The sequence below is a fragment of the Phymastichus coffea genome, unplaced genomic scaffold (genome assembly GCF_024137745.1).
Source record: "Phymastichus coffea isolate CEN01 unplaced genomic scaffold, Cenicafe_Pcof_1.1 PCOF00002, whole genome shotgun sequence".
Classification (NCBI taxonomy): Eukaryota; Metazoa; Arthropoda; class Insecta; order Hymenoptera; family Eulophidae; genus Phymastichus; species Phymastichus coffea.
This window is the reverse complement of record NW_026706813.1, coordinates 8210289-8229876: the sequence shown is the minus strand read 5'-3', so window position 1 is coordinate 8229876 and position 19588 is coordinate 8210289. Positions and strand designations below refer to the sequence as shown.

The 19588-nt window shown below is 33.5% G+C and overlaps 1 protein-coding gene across 2 annotated transcripts in view; it reads left to right on the top strand.

Moving 5' to 3' along the window:
- LOC131663135 (zinc finger protein 236-like) overlaps window positions 1-19588 on the top strand; it is a 283440-nt gene that overhangs the window by 70103 nt on the left and 193749 nt on the right. For both annotated transcript variants that reach the window (XM_058933275.1, XM_058933284.1), the window contains exon 3: window positions 30-1677. In XM_058933275.1, coding sequence (XP_058789258.1) covers window positions 30-1677 — 1648 coding nt within the window. The remainder of the gene's footprint in view (window positions 1-29; window positions 1678-19588) is intronic.

Here is a 19588-nt window from a genome sequence, read left to right as displayed (position 1 = left end):
CTTTAATTTATTTGGTTTTTTATTAACAGGTGCAGTCTGAATCTTCCGTGTTATATTCACCGATAGCTTACGATCAAACACAAGTTTCAAATTCACCTCAGCCATCAGATGATTCAGATGTAAGCCTCTCGGATAGCTCGAGTACGAATAGTAGTAGTACTCATACACCTCCACCTTGTGCCCAAACTATGAGACCAAATCGTATTTATAAACCTAAATTTCACACAGTTTTACAACAATGTAAAACTGATATTATAAATCAATTAGAGGAAACCAGTCGTGAACATATTCAGCAAAGTATGGATTTTATCACAGATAAAACTAAAAGCCTGATTGGAACTATCAATCACCGATCGCAGAAATTGCTACAACGTTATCATAGAGAGCCTTCAAAAAGTTTTGAGATTGACGCTGAATCTCGTAAAAGAACTCGTAGTGAAGGTTCTGAGTTACCAATATCTGAGAATGTAGAATCAATTAACAAATATGAAAATCTTCAGACAACTTTACCACTTGCATCGCCAGGGCCTCTTCTTGGTAGCACTCACCTCATTGATCAACCGAAGCGCGCCCGCTTTGAGTCAAACATGGATTCTTCCAATAAATATACGTATCAGTCACGAATGAATGCTTTGCAAATGTTTGGAGGTGAAGTTCGAATTATTGCAGCAAGCGGAGAGACAAAAACTATGCGCGTTCAAACTAGACTACACCAGAAATCAAGTGACGAACAATTTGACAATCCAATTGCGATGAACAAATTGAATTTTCTCATTCCCGAAACCGCATCAGTTGTTGTACGATCAGGTTTACAATCAGGAGGGACAATGTTACGTAAACAAACACAGCATCAATCAACGCTTTTCGATTCATTAGACATCGGCCAAATGACAGATTTCGCAAGCATTATACCGCGTGTCGAAGCTCCTAAGTTCACTTCTAACCTTGAAACTGTCCATCTTAAACCAACAAATATTATACATGCAGGACGCTTAATACCATTTGTACCAGGTATACCGGGCCCGCAAAATCTATTTTCATTAACAACTAAGAAAGACGAGTTTAATTCACCTTCTTTAACAAATAGTGGACACTCTTCGACTTCTCAAATACTTGCTATCAATGTAAATTCTGTTATTAATCGTGATACCACTGTCAGCAAGTTTGTACGACCTAGTACGCTGCCTTTAAAACCAGGCACCTTTACACCCAAGCGTCATCATGGAATCACTCCTACAACTAATACGTTGGTCCTTATAAGTCCTGAAACACCGCGACCAAAAAAATCATACGGGCAACTTTTTCTTAATGGTCATGCATACACCTATTTAGGATTGAAGTGTTCAACGCGTCTGTTTTATTGTACACTTAACAAACCTCAACCTATGTACGTACTTCAACAACAAGGTCTTTCTATGTACTCTAATTGGAAAATTTGCAAAGAAACGTCGCCAGAACTCGAACTTCAGTACTATGATTCTCGTAATCGGCCTTATAATTATACTCTTGCCAGTAGCTACTATCAAGATATAATAACACATTCTTCTCAGCAACCAACTACGCCTACCAGTCCAGATAGTGGTCTTGAAAGTGACACACAAGATAAAACTAAACGTATTCGGATTTTTGATGGTGGCTTTGAAAGTAATGAAGATTATACCTACATACGTGGTAGAGGTATGCTTACAATGTAAACATGTACACACACACAAACATACACATATTAAATATATGTACTTTTTAATTTCAACTTAAGAAAATATTAGGTTAGGGTACATAGATTTTCGATACCCTATTCGTAAGAATCCGCATTCATGAACAAAATCCGGTTATAAACAAATATTCAATAACTTGCATCTTATGTCAATATAAACCACTTACTTTCGTACTTCTCATTTAACTTACAAGGAACCTTTGTAAAGTGTCCACCACTGATTTTTATATACCTGTAATATATTGTAGAATATAAAAAATAAAAAACACGTATCTTTTTTACCGGCGGAGAAGCGTTTTTAAGATGTGAAAATATCTCTTAAAAATTACCCTGGAAAAAAACTTTTCCTCATATCATTAAACAAAAATTAAATATTGATATGATTCCAACGCCAAATTGTTTGTTATAAAATGGCAGTTTTATAACAGTTATTTGTATCCAAAAGGATTCCAACCTCTAATTTTTGTGAGTGAAAATATTGCTTTGCAACAATTTTCGGAGTACCAATTTTTCTAAATTGCTTAAATTAAATTAAAATATACATTTTTGTAAAACGGAAAATTTTAGTTGAGGTGTTTTAGGAATTTCACCAAAAAATCGATTTATGGGAGTTACCTATCCTTATATTCATAAAATTTCAAAGTTAATAAAACAAATATTCCTTCGTTGAGAATTTACGCAATTTAAAGATAAACAAAGTTTGTAACGGGGTGTAATTTGAGAGGGGCTACGCCCTGTACAGGTTGCAGGTTTGCCTTGCGTATGTGCGCAAATGAGCGCTAATTGCGGGAACGTTGCCGCTGCGCCACACAATGGCGCACGCTTTAGTAGCGCTCGGTGAATTTTTAGAAGATTGTCCCCACAGGCAATTACAAACATCTTCTTTGCGGCAATTCTCCTGCTGCTACCTTACCGCAGTAAGTTATATCTCTGTAAGTTATATCATACCCGAGATAAAAAACTGTAAATTTGACTGATTTTGTCCAGCGGCAAGAGTAGGAGGGGGGGGGTGAAATTACGTGAACAGCAGTGTATACTTAGAACTCGGAATATTATTAGTAGAAGATTAATTATATTCATTGGATTGATTCTCATTGTTGTCAAATATTAGAATACTTATAATGAACACAATTGAAACATAAATACTTACTGCTAGACCTTCTGATTGATGTTGATTTTCATTGTCGAAATGTCTCATTCAATTAGTCGTAGACTGGTAACGAGTAGAAGTTGCACAGAAATTAAATAAGCGGAAATAGCATATTTCCAAAGAATAAAAATACCTGATGTTTTCCACAGATGTTGTTTTCTTTTTCAAAATATCACTTTGCAATTCTCTTACCAGTAAGAGTTATCACAGAAATTTAATAAACGAAAATAGAAACTTTTTTTATTATAAAAATTTCAACACTTTAGGGTACAAATCATCACCATAGGACTGCTATTTTATTGTTTTCATACTTTAAAATATATATAAACCTCGTTTATCTTCAAATTTTATAGTGAATCACAGAGGGAAATTTTTTTTGTGAACTTTAAAATTTTGTAATTATATGTGTGAGTAACCGCGATAAATCGATTTTCAATAAAATTCCCAAAACATATGGACTAAAGTTTTCTATTTTCTTTACAAAAATGCAAATTTTTATGAAAAGCTGGTATTCAATAAATTGTAAAATTTTTTTAACTAAAAAAATTAGAGGTTGCAAACCTATAGGGTACAAACAATGGTCACAGAACTGCCATTGTATAACAAAATATTTGGCGTTTATATTATATTAATATTCAATTTTTTTAGAGGTATTAAGAAAGTTAATTTTCAGGAGTGATTTTTAAGGGTTATTTCCTCCTCCTAAAAATGCTTCTCCGCTGATAAAAAAATACGTGTCTCTTATTTTTTTATGTTCTACAACATATTACAGTTACATAAAAATCTGAGGCAAATACCTCGCAAGGGTTCCTTACTAGTACCAGCATATTATAATGTATTCTTAATTTTTAATGTTACAGTTATCAATTCAGTTTTCGTTTTCCCACAGATGATATGAGTTTCTTTTGTTCATTCATATGTTACACATATGTTACAGTTAGCGATATTGTTTATACATATATTACATGCTGAATATTAATTAAAAAAACATTAGTGACAAATAACCGAAAAATCTTAAAGACACATGAAAAATATGAAAAGCATGAATAATGGCCAATAACTTATGGAATATGGTATGATGTACTTACTGAACATAATAGAAAATGTTCGTGACCTAGAATATTTATATTCATAGAAAACAGAATGTGGTCTATATTACCCATAAGATTCCTTCACTCTCCTCGACTATATTGTTTTAATTTTTATCGCAACAACAGAGAGGGCGGTGTCATTCGTCAAAATCACTACCTTGTATAGAAACTAGTAGGAGATAGTCATAAAGAATATTCCGGATGAGGCGTCTGGTTATAGGATCTTTAGAAAAAGTATACCAAAAACCAAATATCTCGTGAACCAAAAAACGTAGGTAAACAATCAATATCGCATTTTAATGTTCAAATGATGCCGAATGAAGAAAAAATAATCCGATTCATTGAGCAATAATTGTTAATTTTGAAATCGATTGTAACAACTCTAATTTTTGAAAACAATGATGTCTTACTTGTACTTTCTGTTCTAATATAATTTTTTAATATTTTCTGAAAAAGTGATTAAAAATACTCTCTCATACTGTATTATTATTATTATTAACCAGAGTATAGTACAAAATATTACAACAAGTAGTAATAATTATACAATTTTACATTACAAATTTGTAACCCGGCAGAGGATAAACCTGTTCGCTGGTCTGGTATTTTAAAACTACTAAACACTTAAAGTAAATTAAGAAAAAAATAAAAAAACAAAGAAAATTAAGAAAAAAATAAACAAAAAACTTAAAACTAAGAGTCGGTTTGTAATAGATTATAATATTTCACATATGAAGTATGGCTTAATATTGGTAGCAAGAATGCTTCCTATAAAAGCTTACTTCACCAATTATCTTCGATTTTGTTCTGCTATCTCCAATATCTGATTAACATTTGTCTGGCCGTTACGATTGTCGTCATTGATGCTTTCATTTTTCTTGCATATGATATTCTTTCGTATGTATTTAGTCTAACAGGACAAGTAAGTCCTGTAGCACACGTGACTCTATAGTGAGGGAACATTTCAGTATGTTGTCTATGTGAATCACATTTACATGTTGCTGTGAATACTATGTCATCTAAGACTATCAAATCTTTATATTTAGGTTGTTGTTCAAGTGAGTACAATGAATTAGTAAAAGTTTGATATCCTCTGATACCTCTATAAAAGTATAATAATGCTTTATTGTTTCCAAGATAATTGATGTCTCCATAGGTCATTCGAATATTATTTGTTTGTAGAATCGGTTTTCCTGTTGTATTTTTTGGTTTACTTGTTTCTATTTGCATACTATTATTGTCTGCAATGTCATCTATTTGTTTAAATACTGTTTCTATGGGTTTATATCTTACTTTATCTGTATTTGGTTCTTTGTGATCTTCTTTGTTTTCTTCTTTTATGAAATGTATATGTTTTTTACCAATTAATTGTTTGTATGTGCAATATTCACATTTATTAATGAAATTTATGTTGGTTGTATCTGTTTTTGTTTGAATGTAAGTTTCGTTTCTTTTTCCCTCTTTGAGTCCGTTTTTTGTTTTGGTATCAATAGTTATCCGTTGTGAGTTCCAAGCTATGTTAATCACATTAGCAATTGTTTCTATTATTTTTCTGTAGTTATCTGATACATTAATTTTTTTCATGTTATATTCAGACATTCGACGATGAGAACGATTGTAATGAAGTGTACAAGTGCCTTGTGAACACAAATATGTCCTTACATCCAAGAGAAACTTATCCCTATCCACATCCACATGGACTTCCAATGCTGAAAGTAGACTATTATCAAAGTTCCCTTGTTGCTTTAGTTTGTAATATATTTGTTGTAAATTGTTGCAATGTATTTTGTGGTTCATTGTATTTCTGTATCTAGAATGGATGGCCTTTTATCCATTTTTTTATTTTGTCCTTTATTGTTTTTGTATTGCCATTTAAAGTTTTGAGGTGAGAAGGTAGTTGATTGAAGGTGGCTAAAGCTCTTGTATAGCTATCTTTAATGCTGATTGTTAATTTTCTTTTAAGGGGCTGTATAGTTTTTTTCCTTGTTACGGAATTTTTCTTCAGGAACATATCTTGCAGGTTGACATAGTGATACACTAGAGATTCCATGGTGAATGTTTGATCTATGTTTAGTGGATTTTTTTCATTTATAAACTTGTTTTTATTTATTATTTGTAATAGTCGTGTTTGTAGAGTTTGTATACAGGGTGTCCCATTTTAACTTACGCACCAAGATAACCCAAAAACTATGAGAGCTAGCGAAAAATGTTTCGAATAAAAGTTACTCGTCTCCGAGGGGGACATATTATGGTGACCTTGACTTTGACCTCGAGGGTCATTTTCAAGGTCATTTGAAGGTCAACTTTGTTTTTTCAAATAGGAACCCCTATTTTCGACCCCGGATTCGATAAGAGCGGAAAATCCTACGTTTAGATGACCTACCATACGTGGGGTCCGGGAGATCCGCCAAGGTCATTTGAAGGTCAACTTTGTTTTTTCAAATAGGAACCCCTATTTTCGACCCCGGATTCGGAAAGAGCGGAAAATTCTACGTTTAGATGACCTATCATGCGTGGGGTCCGGGAGACCCGCCAAGGTCATTTGAAGGTCAACTTTGTTTTTTCCTGGAGTACCCTACTTTTTTTATCACGGATTCGGAAACAACAAAAAATTCTACGTTCAGGCAAGGTGTAACTTGTGGTTGATCACTCAAGAACATGTGAAGGTTAACTATTTTTCATAGGAATCGCTATTCTCGACCCCGGATTCGGGAAGTATGGAAGGTTGTCCGTTCTGTCAACGTCGAGATGTAACGTATATTCAATTCTTTATGCTCATTTAGAGGTAAAAGTAAGTTTTTGAATAAAAACGTCTATTTTTGTTTTGAACGGAGTGACGAATTTAGTGTTGAGATGAGTGATTATTAATAGTAAGCATTTTTTTAACAACTGTTGAAAAAGTCGTTGAGCGTTTTTCATGTAAGTATTAACAAATTATTACCGCTCTTGTGGTTAGTGTTATCTTTCAAATATGCATTACGTCTTTGATATTTCTTCACAGAATGACCAATTATTCAGGAAATGAAGTCGTTGAAGTATTGTTAGTACTTGGTGAATGTCGCCGGAACTACCGAGCTGCTGCTCGGCTCTATGCTGAACGTTTTCCGAACCAGCGCCATCCTAATGATAGGTAAATCATTTATCAAAATATCTAAAGACGTTGCCGTATGAATGATCTTCATCGACAGAGAGGTGGAAACAGAAATGTGAACAACAATGATCCAAGACTTCTTGCTGTGTTAGCAATGGTTCATGTGAATCCTCACATCAGTACAAGAGAAATCGAACGTCGGTTGGGCGTACCTCGTACTACTGCTCATCGGATGTTAAGATCGGTGGGTTACCATCCATACCACATCATCCTGCACCAAGAACTCAATGAAAATGATTATTTACTTAGAATGAATTACTGTAGGTGGGCTCTTAATCAACTGGACGAGGATCCCAATTTCTTTTGGAATGTTTGTTTTAGCGATGAAGCTACCTACAAAAGTGACGGTAAACTCAATAGACATAATTGTCATTATTGGTCACCTGTCAATCCTCATTGGCATCGTCAAGTGATAAATCAACACCGTTGGAGTCTTAATGTTTGGGTGGGAATATTCAACGGGCATATTATTGGTCCCCATTTTTTTGATGGCAATGTCAACGGCCAAGCGTATCTTGATTTTCTGGAGAATCATCTACCTGAATACTTGGAGGACATCCCACTGAATGTTCGGCAGCTCATGTGGCTACAACAAGATGGTGCTCCAGCTTACTTTGCTGTAAACGTTAGAGAATTTTTGAATGCTCAATTACGTGACCATTGGATAGGTCGAGGTGGTCCAGTTCCCTGGCCACCTACGTCTCCTGACCTGAATCCACTAGACAGCTATTTCTGGGGATATTGCAAGGACGCTGTTTACAAGGATGCACCTACCACTAGATTAGATATGATGGATAGAGTGAGAAGAGCTTGTGCAGCTGTTACGCCTGAAATACTTACAAACGTTCTCAATAATTATCATCGGCGTTTGGAAACATGCTTAGCAAACAATGGGGGACCTATTGAACATCTCATGTAATTGTGCGTGCGCATCATTCATCACCAACTTATTGCCAGATCATTATTATTGTTATTATTGAGTTATTCCTCATCAGATTGACTAATACTGTTGATTATTACTATTAATGACTAATATTTTTTTGTTAAATTCTGTACATAAAAAGTTGAATAAATTTAGTGTGTTCTAAAATTTACGCATACTTTATTTCTCATATGAAAACATGAAACTGTTCTGAGTAAAGTAATTTGCCATTAATTTCACGTTTAAATGGCCATGGAAAGTTGAATTAATTCATTACATAAAATATTTAGGATTTTTTGTACTTTTCGAATCCGGGGTCGAAAATAGGGGGTCCTATTTGAAAAAACAAAGTTGACCTTCAAATGACCTTGACGGGTCTCCCGGACCCCACGCATGATAGGTCATCTAAACGTAGAATTTTCCGCTCTTTCCGAATCCGGGGTCGAAAATAGGGGTTCCTATTTGAAAAAACAAAGTTGACCTTCAAATGACCTTGAAAATGACCCTCGAGGTCAAAGTCAAGGTCACCATAATATGTCCCCCTCGGAGACGAGTAACTTTTATTCGAAACATTTTTCGCTAGCTCTCATAGTTTTTGGGTTATCTTGGTGCGTAAGTTAAAATGGGACACCCTGTATATTTGAGTCTTCCAATGTATGCTCCACCCCATGCTATAATACCGTATGTTGTTATGCTATGGAAAAGTGCATAGTAAATCATACGTAGATTATCTGTGCTCATTATCCTAGATAATTTGTAGAAAATATAAGTTAGATATTTTAGTCTATTTATTATAGCATGTTTGTATGCATGTCCCATCTCGTATGGCTATCGAAATGCACTCCAAGGTATTTAGTGTTATCAACTTTTCGAATGGATGCACCCTTTATATTTATATGTAGATATGTTGAGTTGCTATTGCAGTTATTTCTAAATGCCATGTATACTGTTTTGTCAATGTTTAATGACAGTTTATTCAATGCTAGCCAAATGGATAGTTTGTTTAAGTAGAAGTTCATATTTCTTTCGACTTGAGCCATGTTTCGCCTTTCACGATAATTACCGTGTCATCAGCAAAAGCCAACACATTATCATTTGGTAGCAATTGTAACATATCATTAATGTAGATTATGAAAAATAAAGGTCCCAATATTGTACCTTGTGGTACGCCAATGTTGACGTGTTGATATTGACTATATTCACCATTAATTTTATCTCTTTGTTTTCTATTACTTAGATAGCTTTTGATAAGTTCATACGCACTACCTCTAATTCCATATCTATAGAGTTTTTTGAGTAGAATTTTGTGGTCCACAGTGTCAAAAGCTTTCGCTAGATCCAAGAAAGTTGCTGCTATTGATTTACTTTTGTCTAGTTGATTGTATATTGAGTTAGTTAGGTAGTATAGGGCATTTTTGATGCTAAGACATTTTCTAAAACCAAATTGTTTATTAGAAAATAAATTATGTTTGTTGAAAAAACTTGTAATCCTGATTTGTATTAATTTTTCAAAAATTTTGGCGATATTTGATATTAAAGATATAGGTCTATAGTTTGTTGGTAGATACTTCTCTTTAGTTTTGTGGATAGGAATAATTTCAGCACTTTTTAATTCGTCAGGCCATATTTCTTTTTGTAAGCATAAATTAAAGATATAGGTCAACGGATCACTTATATGGTATATTATCATCTTTAGTACCTGAGTGTTGATGCCGTCAGATCCTCCGTTTTTGTTGCCCATTTTCCTTATTGTTTGTTGAACTTCTATTCTATTTGTTAAATGTAGAAAAATACTGTTGTTGTTCATAGATGGTAGAGTAATGTTACTATTTATTGGTTGTCTAATATTATCACATATCTGTTTGCCTACTGTACTGAAAAATGTATTCATTTGTTCTGCAATATCGTTTGAGTTTGTAATTTTATTATTACCTATTAATAGATGATTTATGTTATTGTTTTTCTTGGTTTTCTTCCCAATTTTGTTGTTGATTATTTTCCATAGTTTTCGTGGATTGTGTTGATTTGTTTTGATTTGATTTTTTTCATATTTTTCTTTAGCTAGATCTATGGTCTTTTTTAAAGTTTCTACATAGTTTTTATATTTTTCTCTTTTTGTTGCATTATTGGGATCTTTTTTCTAATTATTATAAAGTTTTTCTTTGTGTGCACATGATATCATTATTGCTTTAGTTATGCAATGACTCCTTGGGTTCATTTTATTCTTATTGTGTTTATTGTTTTTAAATGATGCCGTAATACATGTTTGAATTTTTTCTATTAATTTGTTCGTAGCTAGATTAGGGTCTTTTATAATTTGTATGTCAGTCCAAACAGTTCTTTTGGCTTTATTTTTTAGTTTAAAATAGTTTATTATTTTAAAATTGGTTTTTTGTGTACATTTATAATTATTCCTTAAACTCATCATTATGGGGTAGTGATCATTGAAGGGTACGTTGAGGACGTAAGTTTTATAGTTGACTTTTTCTAGCCTAACATAGAAATTATCTATACATGTACCTTTGTTAATGTCAATATTGGATGGTCTTGTTATGGTATGTAGTCCAGGGCAATATCCATTTTCTAGCAGTACTTGGAAAAAATCTTGATCTAGTATTTCTTCACTCAATATATCAAAATTAAAGTCTCCCATTAAAATATTGTTTTTATATTTTTTGTTTATTTTCAATAATTCTTTGAGATTCAATAGGAATTCAGATTTAGATAAATCATGAGATCTGTAAATAGCAGACAGCACCAAATTTTTGTTGTTTTCTAGTGTAATATTAGAGTTAATTATTTTTAATTTATCTATTTCAAGAACTTCTGTAATTTCGGTGATTTCTTCTTTCATATACAAAACAACTCCATCTGATTTGTTTATTTTACTTTCATTGTAATATATTTTATAGTCTGGAATATGGAACATTTCATGATTGTCTAAATTCCATGTTTCTGTGCATACTATTATACATGGTTTTTTTTCGAGGTTCTTCAGAAATACTAGTAATTTATTGTAATTTTTTTTAAGGCTTCTGATGTTTATACAAAGAATGTTATTTTCTTTACATATATATTTGTTTAGATCATCAATATTATCTGTTTTATGTTCATTTTCAAATATAATATCATATAAGCTGTTATCCATATTGTAATATTGCAGAAAACTATTTAGTATTCCTGGTTTTATTACCTGTTGGACTTGGAGTAGATAATGATGATAACGATAAACTGTTATTTATTCTCGGACGGTTATATATCTTGCGGGTGTTTGTTTCAAAGTTTATTCTACCAAAATATCTTTGATGAGTTGGTTGAATTGGATAATCTGTCATTTCAATATACCTTTTTATTTTCATTTTTAAAACTTCACACATTTCGCTGTCGATTACACTATGGTTTACGTTGTAGTTTTTACTATATGTTTCATTGTGGAAAATGCAGTTTGGACATTGGAGTATGCTGCTACTACACATTTTTGCTTGGTGCTTGCCAGCACATTTAAAACACATTGGCTCTTTTTTTGCTTTTTCACACTTTCCGCCGCCGTGGCCAAAACCTGAGCAGTTCTAACACGGATATGTGTTGATGACGTCAAAGACTCTACAGTTTTGACATCCAATAAATAATTTGTTACTATTGATTTTTATATGTTTATATAGTATAGATGGAACTTCTATTATTGCAGTTACTGTTTTATTTTTTTCATTTCTAAATACATGATTTACTTTGCATTTTTCTTCGTATTGACTAAAATTTCTTGCATTAATATCAGTTTCTATATCTTTTACATTTGTTGTGAAAGCTTTAGAAATTCCTACTACTTTAACTATCGGTTTACGTATTTCTTCTTTTAGAACAGTAAGTGCCGGTAGTTTTTTTGTAAAGTTTTTTCTAACACTGTGACATTTTCTTCGGTCATGCAGTTGATAATTATTGTGTCAGTATTTTTAACTTGTACACTTTTTGTTTGTATGTTTTTGTCTTTAATTAAGTAATGTGCTACTTGATTTTCTAAGTTTATGTTATCATTACTCTTTTTCTTTATTATTAATCTTGGTATTCTTTTGGGCTTAGGTTTTGGTAGTGCAATTGTTTCAGCATATGTTTTTCTTATAATGTTATTATTTGCATTATTATTTTATTTTTCTTTAATTAGTAGTTCATTGAGCAATTCATTTTTTTCTTTTGTTTCTTTGTACAGTTCTTTCAATAGGTTATTTTCGGCTTTTAATTGTTGTAATTCATCCAGATCATTGATCTGTGTTACATCCATATGATTATCTTTTTCATTTAAAATTTGCTTTTCATTCACAAGCTCATTTAATATTTCCTGTTTTATTTGTTCTCTACTTACAAGTTTGAATTGTGTTATGAAAGCACTAGCTTGTTCACTTAAGTCCCCATATGGCAAGTTTGATGTTAGTGCAAAATTTGGATGCTCCTGGCATATTATGAATGAGCTGTTTATTAGTTTGATTGCATTTCCTGCATTGATTTTTGCTACTATTTCACTCGTATGATAGAAATTTCCACATACTAAACACACAACTCCTCCTACTTTTGTATTTGGATGACAATTGAAATGCTTATGTAGCGATGATGCGTCAGGCGGTTGCACGTCCGCACCGCTCGACGGCGACATCGTGACTGTATAATCGTGACTGTAGAATCTTAAAACCTTGATTTTACTACATTTAATAAAATATATTATTCAGTTTATCGTTTTATTTATATAAATCTGTGTAGCTTTTATTTTGCAAAATAAAGACTGGAAACATCATTTCAATATCGTCCTCTACAAAGTCACTACTTTAGTTTTGCATAATACGTTATAGCAGAATAGAAATATGCGATATACATTATCTGTTAAACGTTGAAGATCACCAACAAAAATAAATGCAAATATTTAAAGTTTGATATTTAAAGAGTGATACATCGTGGAAGAGTCACGTGCAGTTCATTTTAAAGTTCTGTTCGCGTACCTTAAAAAATATTACTTGTATTTTTTCATACAAAATTCTGAGTTGGTGCTCCATTGTTTCGTAAATGTCAGTATGTTTCATTACTTCTTTAAAATTTTTGGTTTCTGCGAAAAATTAATGTATCTGAACATGATACGTATTATTGTAAAGTTTACTCAGACAACTTTAAAATGATTTTTCCAAATCTTATTTAAGTCTATTCAGTTAGTTATAAGGTTTTTTATAAAAAAATACTTTTTTCGAAAAATAGTTTTGATTTAATAAACTATGGCATTATGGCAGTAATCGTGCACATAATTATTATGTATATGATCTATTGTGCACCGAAGATATGACACAATATATCTATATACAGGTTGTCCCATTTTAAAGGAACCACCCCGAAATTTTCGACGGTTGGCGTTGTACAAAAAAATTGTTCAGACAACAGTTGTTTGGGACAATGGGAGCAACATTTCTGTGAAATCCCATTTGACCTTGAGATTTATTTTCAAGATCATTTGAAGGTCAAAGTCATTTTTGAATAGAAATCCATATTTTTGATCCCGGATTCGGAAAGAGCGGAAAATTCTACGTTCAGATAACGTATTATGTGTGGGGTGCGGTTAACTCCCCCCCCCCTTTGCCTAAGGTCATGTAGGGGTTACATTTATGATTTTCTTCATCTATGCACAGAGATGATCGAGCAAGAGTAAGGTTAATTGTAATAACCCAATAATCCAATAACCCGATAACCTCAATATATATATAATTCAATAACCCCAATATCCCAAAAAAATTGTCAAACAACAGTGACCTTGAGCTTAACCTTCAGGTTGATTTTCAAAGTCGACTTTATGTATTCAAAGCCTTCATGAGAAGTGTCATTTTCCATTTTGTGGGATAACATGTTATTTCCATTCTTTTTTCCGGTGTAATTCCGGACAAGCCTACAAAGTTTCAACTAAATTGTTTAATAACACTTTATTAGTATTGTTTATGACAATAGTGATTCGCGAACAGTCCTTCTCAGGATGGTTCAAGTGTAATTTTCTTAGTTGACTTAAAAGAAGGGAATATGCCGGATTATTCGAGAAACGAAATTGTTGATATTCTGTTGTCTCTTGGGGCATGTCAAGGCCGATATCGTGCTGCGGCAAGGTATTGCCGCCAAAATTACCCAGGGAGGCTTCACTACCCGAACCACGTGAGAATCCGAATCATCGAGCAAAGAGAGAGACGTCGACCCCGAATACGCAGAAATCGTCGTTGCATTATGATGCCGAACAACGATGATCCATGAATTCTCGTCGATTTGGCAATGGTTGATTTGGATCATCATATCTCGTTGCGTGAAATTTAGAGACGTACTGGAATCCCAAGATCAACAGCCGCTAGATTTTTGCGGCTGTACAGATTTCATCCGTATCACATAACTTTGACTCAAGCTTTGATGCCAGATGATCTCCGCCGCAGACTCGAATTCTGCAATTGGGCACAAGCAAGGATTCGTTAAGATCCTGAATTTTTCAGATACGTCATGTTTTCGGACGAAGCTATATTTCATGGTAATGGGCAACTCAATCGCCATAATAGTCATTATTGGTCTATCCAGAACCCTCATTGGGTACGTCATGTTGATAATCAGCATAGATGGAGCCCCTCGTAGTTTGGTGCGGCTGTGTATGTTTTAGCATGTGTAACCATAATAAATGGTTATCTTATTTTTCGATGGGAATGTCAACGGCGCAGTATATCTTGATTTCCTGCAGAATGAATTACCAGAATTATTGGAAGATGTGGACTTGGAAACCAGAAGACAATTATGGCTTCAACAGGATGATGCACCGTGTCATCGCTCACTAATGGTTCGTCACTACTTGAACCAACGATACCGAAGACGATGGATAGGCATTGATAGTGACATTACTGAGTGGTGTCCAAGATCACCAGATCTGACAAGTCCAGATTTCTTTTTATGGGGCTATTTGAAAAATGTTGTTTATGCACAGCAACCAACAACACGGCAAGATATGATGCAACGCATCATACAAGCTTGCAGAGCTATTCCACGTCACATTTTGATGTCCACAGTTGAAAATTTTGAACGTAGAATTCAACACTGCATAAATTTGAACGGGGGTATTTTTTAACATCTTTTGAGATAAATGTTTGTGTTACAATCTTGACCATAACTCTATCTGTAGTCAAGGTCTTGTCTTGATCGGCTGAGTATTCCCACCTTGCCTTCATTGGCTGGGTAATCAATACCTTGCCTTCACTGGCTAGGTAATCAATACCTTGCCTTCATTAGCCGGGTAATCGATACCTTGCCTTCACTGGCTGAGTAATCAATACCTTGCCTTCACTGGCTGGGTAATCAATACCTTATTAACCTTACCCTTGCCCAGGTGGGATGGGGGGAGTGAACCGCTCCCCCAACATAATACTTTATCTAAACGTAGAATTTCCCGCTCTTTTCGAATCCGGGATAAAAAATGGGGGTCCTTATTCAAAATATCTCTTGGTTATTGGGGTTATTGGGGTTATCGAGTTATTGGGTATTAGAGTTATTGGGTTATTACAATTAACCTTACCCTTGCCCGATCATCTCTGTGCATAGATGAAGAAAATCATAAATTTGACCTCTACATGACCTTTGGCGAGGGGGGTGGTTAACCGCACCCCACTCGTAATACGTTATCTGAACGTAGAATTTTCCGTTCTTTCCGAATCCGGGATCAAAATTATGGGTTCCTATTCAAAAAATGACTTTGACCTTCAAATGACCTTGAAAATAAATCTCAAGGTCAAATCGGATTTCACAGAAATGTTGCCCCCATTGTCCCAAACAACTGTTGTCTGAACAATTTTTTTGTACAACGCCAAACGTCGGAAATTTCGGGGTGGTTCCTTTAAAATGGGACACCCTGTATAAATTTTTACGTATGTTACGGTGCACAATTGTTTATTGTATAATAATCACAGATATAATTACCAGCTTGCCTCATAAAATAGTTTACCATAACATTTTCACTTGACTTTTTTTTAATGTTCTAAAATTAAAATAGATTCATATGTGCATATGTGTATAAATATACGTGAATTAGTTAATATAGAAGCAAAAAAATTAATTTTTCTTTCTATACAACTATACAATTCACTAAAACTTATATAGAATAAATCAGTGATGAATATAAAGTCAATAATATAATTGCACTTCTCATTTCATTACTAAATCAAATTTGTTTCAACATAAATGACAAATAATCATAACATGTGCTATTTCAAGTGCGTTTGGAAAATAGATTTTCTAAACAGATGTATTACAGTAACGATAACAACATCTACAAAATGTTCTTAAAGTGAATTTTAATCAAAGTAACCACCACGAGCTTTGACTTCACAGACTCGTGACATTCGTTTAGTCAGCTTGTTGAAAACATCTTTCCCAATGCTCTTTCATATTTTCTGCAATATATCCTACAAGTTTTATCCTACAATTTTGGTTTCGTAGAATTTCATCTTTGATATTTCTATCTAAGTAATTCGATAAATACTCCATGAAATTACAGTTTGGATTTTGAGAGTGCTACTCCATAATTTGAAGACTTTTTTTTCTTTCAGTTATAAATAATTAAAACAAAGCTTTGGCGTATTCTGTGAATCATTTTCTCTTACAATGCAGCAGCATTGTAAAATTTGTTTCAAGTCGAGTACTAGTCAAAATAGCATGGTACTACAAAATTGTGTGATCTACTGTTTTATCCATAATTCCATCAATTTTTATATTTCATTTCAGCAAACCATCCCTAAACCATTATCGAGTCATCCACATTCTTAACTATTGTAATGATGCATGTATACTTATATTTTCATATAACTACCGACGTACGTACACAAAAACAACTCAAATTGTGATTCACTAGTGAAGAGGACTTTCTTCCATTATTCGGATGTCTAATCCTTATATTTTTTGCCCAAGCCAATCTTTTCCGTTTATTAACTGCCCTCAAGAAAGGTTTCTTAGTTGTTACACATTTAATGAAACCAGCTCTTCGAAGACGCCGTAGAATAATTGAAGATGATACAAGTGTTACGTCGGTTGACACAACGTAATTCTCTGGTACCACCTAGAGTAGTCGTAATCCCTGACGCCCTTTTTGATCTATCCTTTCGGATAATAACCGGGATATGAGTTACCACTAGCGTGGGAAATTTTTTTTCAACGTCGTGAGATTGAAACTTTACTATACCACATGCTAGGCACTATGGTTTGCTTTCGCATTATTCCACAACACACCAGGCAATAAAATAACTTAAGAGACCTAGCTAAATATTCACTTGAATACGCACTTGGCAATCAAGTGTAACTATTCTAAAGTTCCGAACGCGAAAGCTGAAGTAGGAATAAGAAGGAACAGATAAATTGAGTTATATCATATTTTCTTTTACTCACTTTTATTTGTAAAGCTCAATGTATTTCAGTTAACCTCTGGTTCCCACACACACTAATTACTAAATTGGACGAGGCTACGACGGACGTAGAAGAAGAAAACGAACGAATAAAAATTATCTATTAGACTGATTGTTAACAAGCGAGACCTCCCTTTTTAAGCCTTTGGCGAGAGAGTTTCCCACTCTAAAATTTTGGGCATCCTGGGAAGAGCCAATTCATCTTATTCAAGCCTAGTTAGCTGGAAAATACCGAGAGTCTTCTAGGCGTAGCTACGATTTAGGTCCCAATTGGTCGATACAGTGTTTCCCGAGATGTGCGGGGGAGGGGGCCTTATCCAAAGGATCGGGCCACCTCTCCAGCGATAGCAGTCCGTGTACTATTTTGATTTTATTTGTGTTTTATTTATTTAAGCTATTTGTGTATGTGGCAACCAAAGTTTACTTATACATAAATGTCAAAAAATTAATAATAAACTAAATTAATGAACAAAAGCTCAAAGTTATATTCATTTATTATAAAAACAAGTTTTATTCCCTTTTTAATATTAATTAGTTATTGATAATTATTAGCAATGAGGTGAAAATTAAAGACAATCATCATGAACGTAACTGACAACTTTTGTTCCAGATCTTATTAGGTAACGCAAAATTAAATTCAATTAATCTTGAGGGAAAAATCTCGATGAAAAGATTACATTTATCAAGAAAAAATAATTAAAGCTTTTACGTTATATGAATTGCTAATAAATTTATTATTTATCGAAAAACTTAATTTATTAACGTAAGAGTCGTAATTAGATAAAAAAAGAAGTCTGAACTTATTATGACTAATTTTTGATAATATTGAGTATGAAGAAAATATTAAATACATAAAAGAAATTATTCGAATAATAAGCAATAAACTGATATTCGTTTTGAAGCGATGAATCAGTTTTTTGCCGATTACTCGAGAACTACTTAAGATAATTAATTTACGCAAATTTTCGAATGACCAATGAAACGACGCGCATCTTTTCGTATAAAGTAATTTATAGAAAATAAAAAAAGTTAATTAAAATTAAAAAAAAATACACAACAAAACAGAATACACATGAATCAGATGATTTTCTTTTTATTACTTTTCCGAGATCAACATGCTGTTCGTATTTACGAGAGGGGTCAATAAGTCTTTACAAAAACCAAGAGATGGCACTCGTCACGCTTAAATTATGATGTTTTTGGTAAGCAAAACTACTAATTAGATATCATACAAAGTTTCAGCTCGATTCATTAAGTCGTTTTTTTGTGAGCGTTGGTTGAACAAAAAGTTATTGGTTTATTTGAAAAATGGAAAAAACAGAGTTTCGAGCGGTGATAAAACATTTTTATTTGAAAGGCTTTACACCAAAAGAAAGCACAGTTGAGTTGGACGCCGTTCATGGCAAGTCTGACCCTGTGTTTAAGACTGTTTATAACTGGGTAAATGAATTCAAACGCGGCCGTATAACAACAAAAGATGAACCTCGTTCAGGACGCCCCGTAGAAGTGAGTACGCCCGAAATGGTCAACAAAATCCACGATATGGTTTGAGTTATAGAAGATTAAAATTACGAGAATTAGTTGAGGACACAGGGGTATTAAAGGGTACAATCATTTTAATTTTGCATGAAAAATTGGGGATGAAAAAAATATCAGCAAGATGAGTGCTGCGTTTGCTCAATGTTGAAACCAAACGAATCCGTGTGGTCACCTCTGAGGCTCTTTTGGTACGCTTACGTCGTAATCCTGAAGACTTTTGGTGTCGACTCGTAACTGTAGACGATACATGGGTACACCACTACAAAGAAGACAAAAACAGTAAAGTCAGTTAGCAAGATTATGTCCACGGTTTTCAGGGATGCGTATGAAATCATCTACATTAACTACTAGGAAAAGGGCCAAACAATCACTGGATAATATTATGCGTCATTATTAGGTTAGCTGAAAGAAAAAATCAGAGAAAAACATTCTCACTTGAACAAAAAAAATGTCTCTTTCTTCAAGACAATGCTCGAGTTCACACGTGTGTAGTTTTGATGCCAAAAATTAACGATTTAAAGTCCGAATTAATTGACCATCCACCACATTCGCTTGATTTGGCTCCCAGTGACTTTTTCTTATTT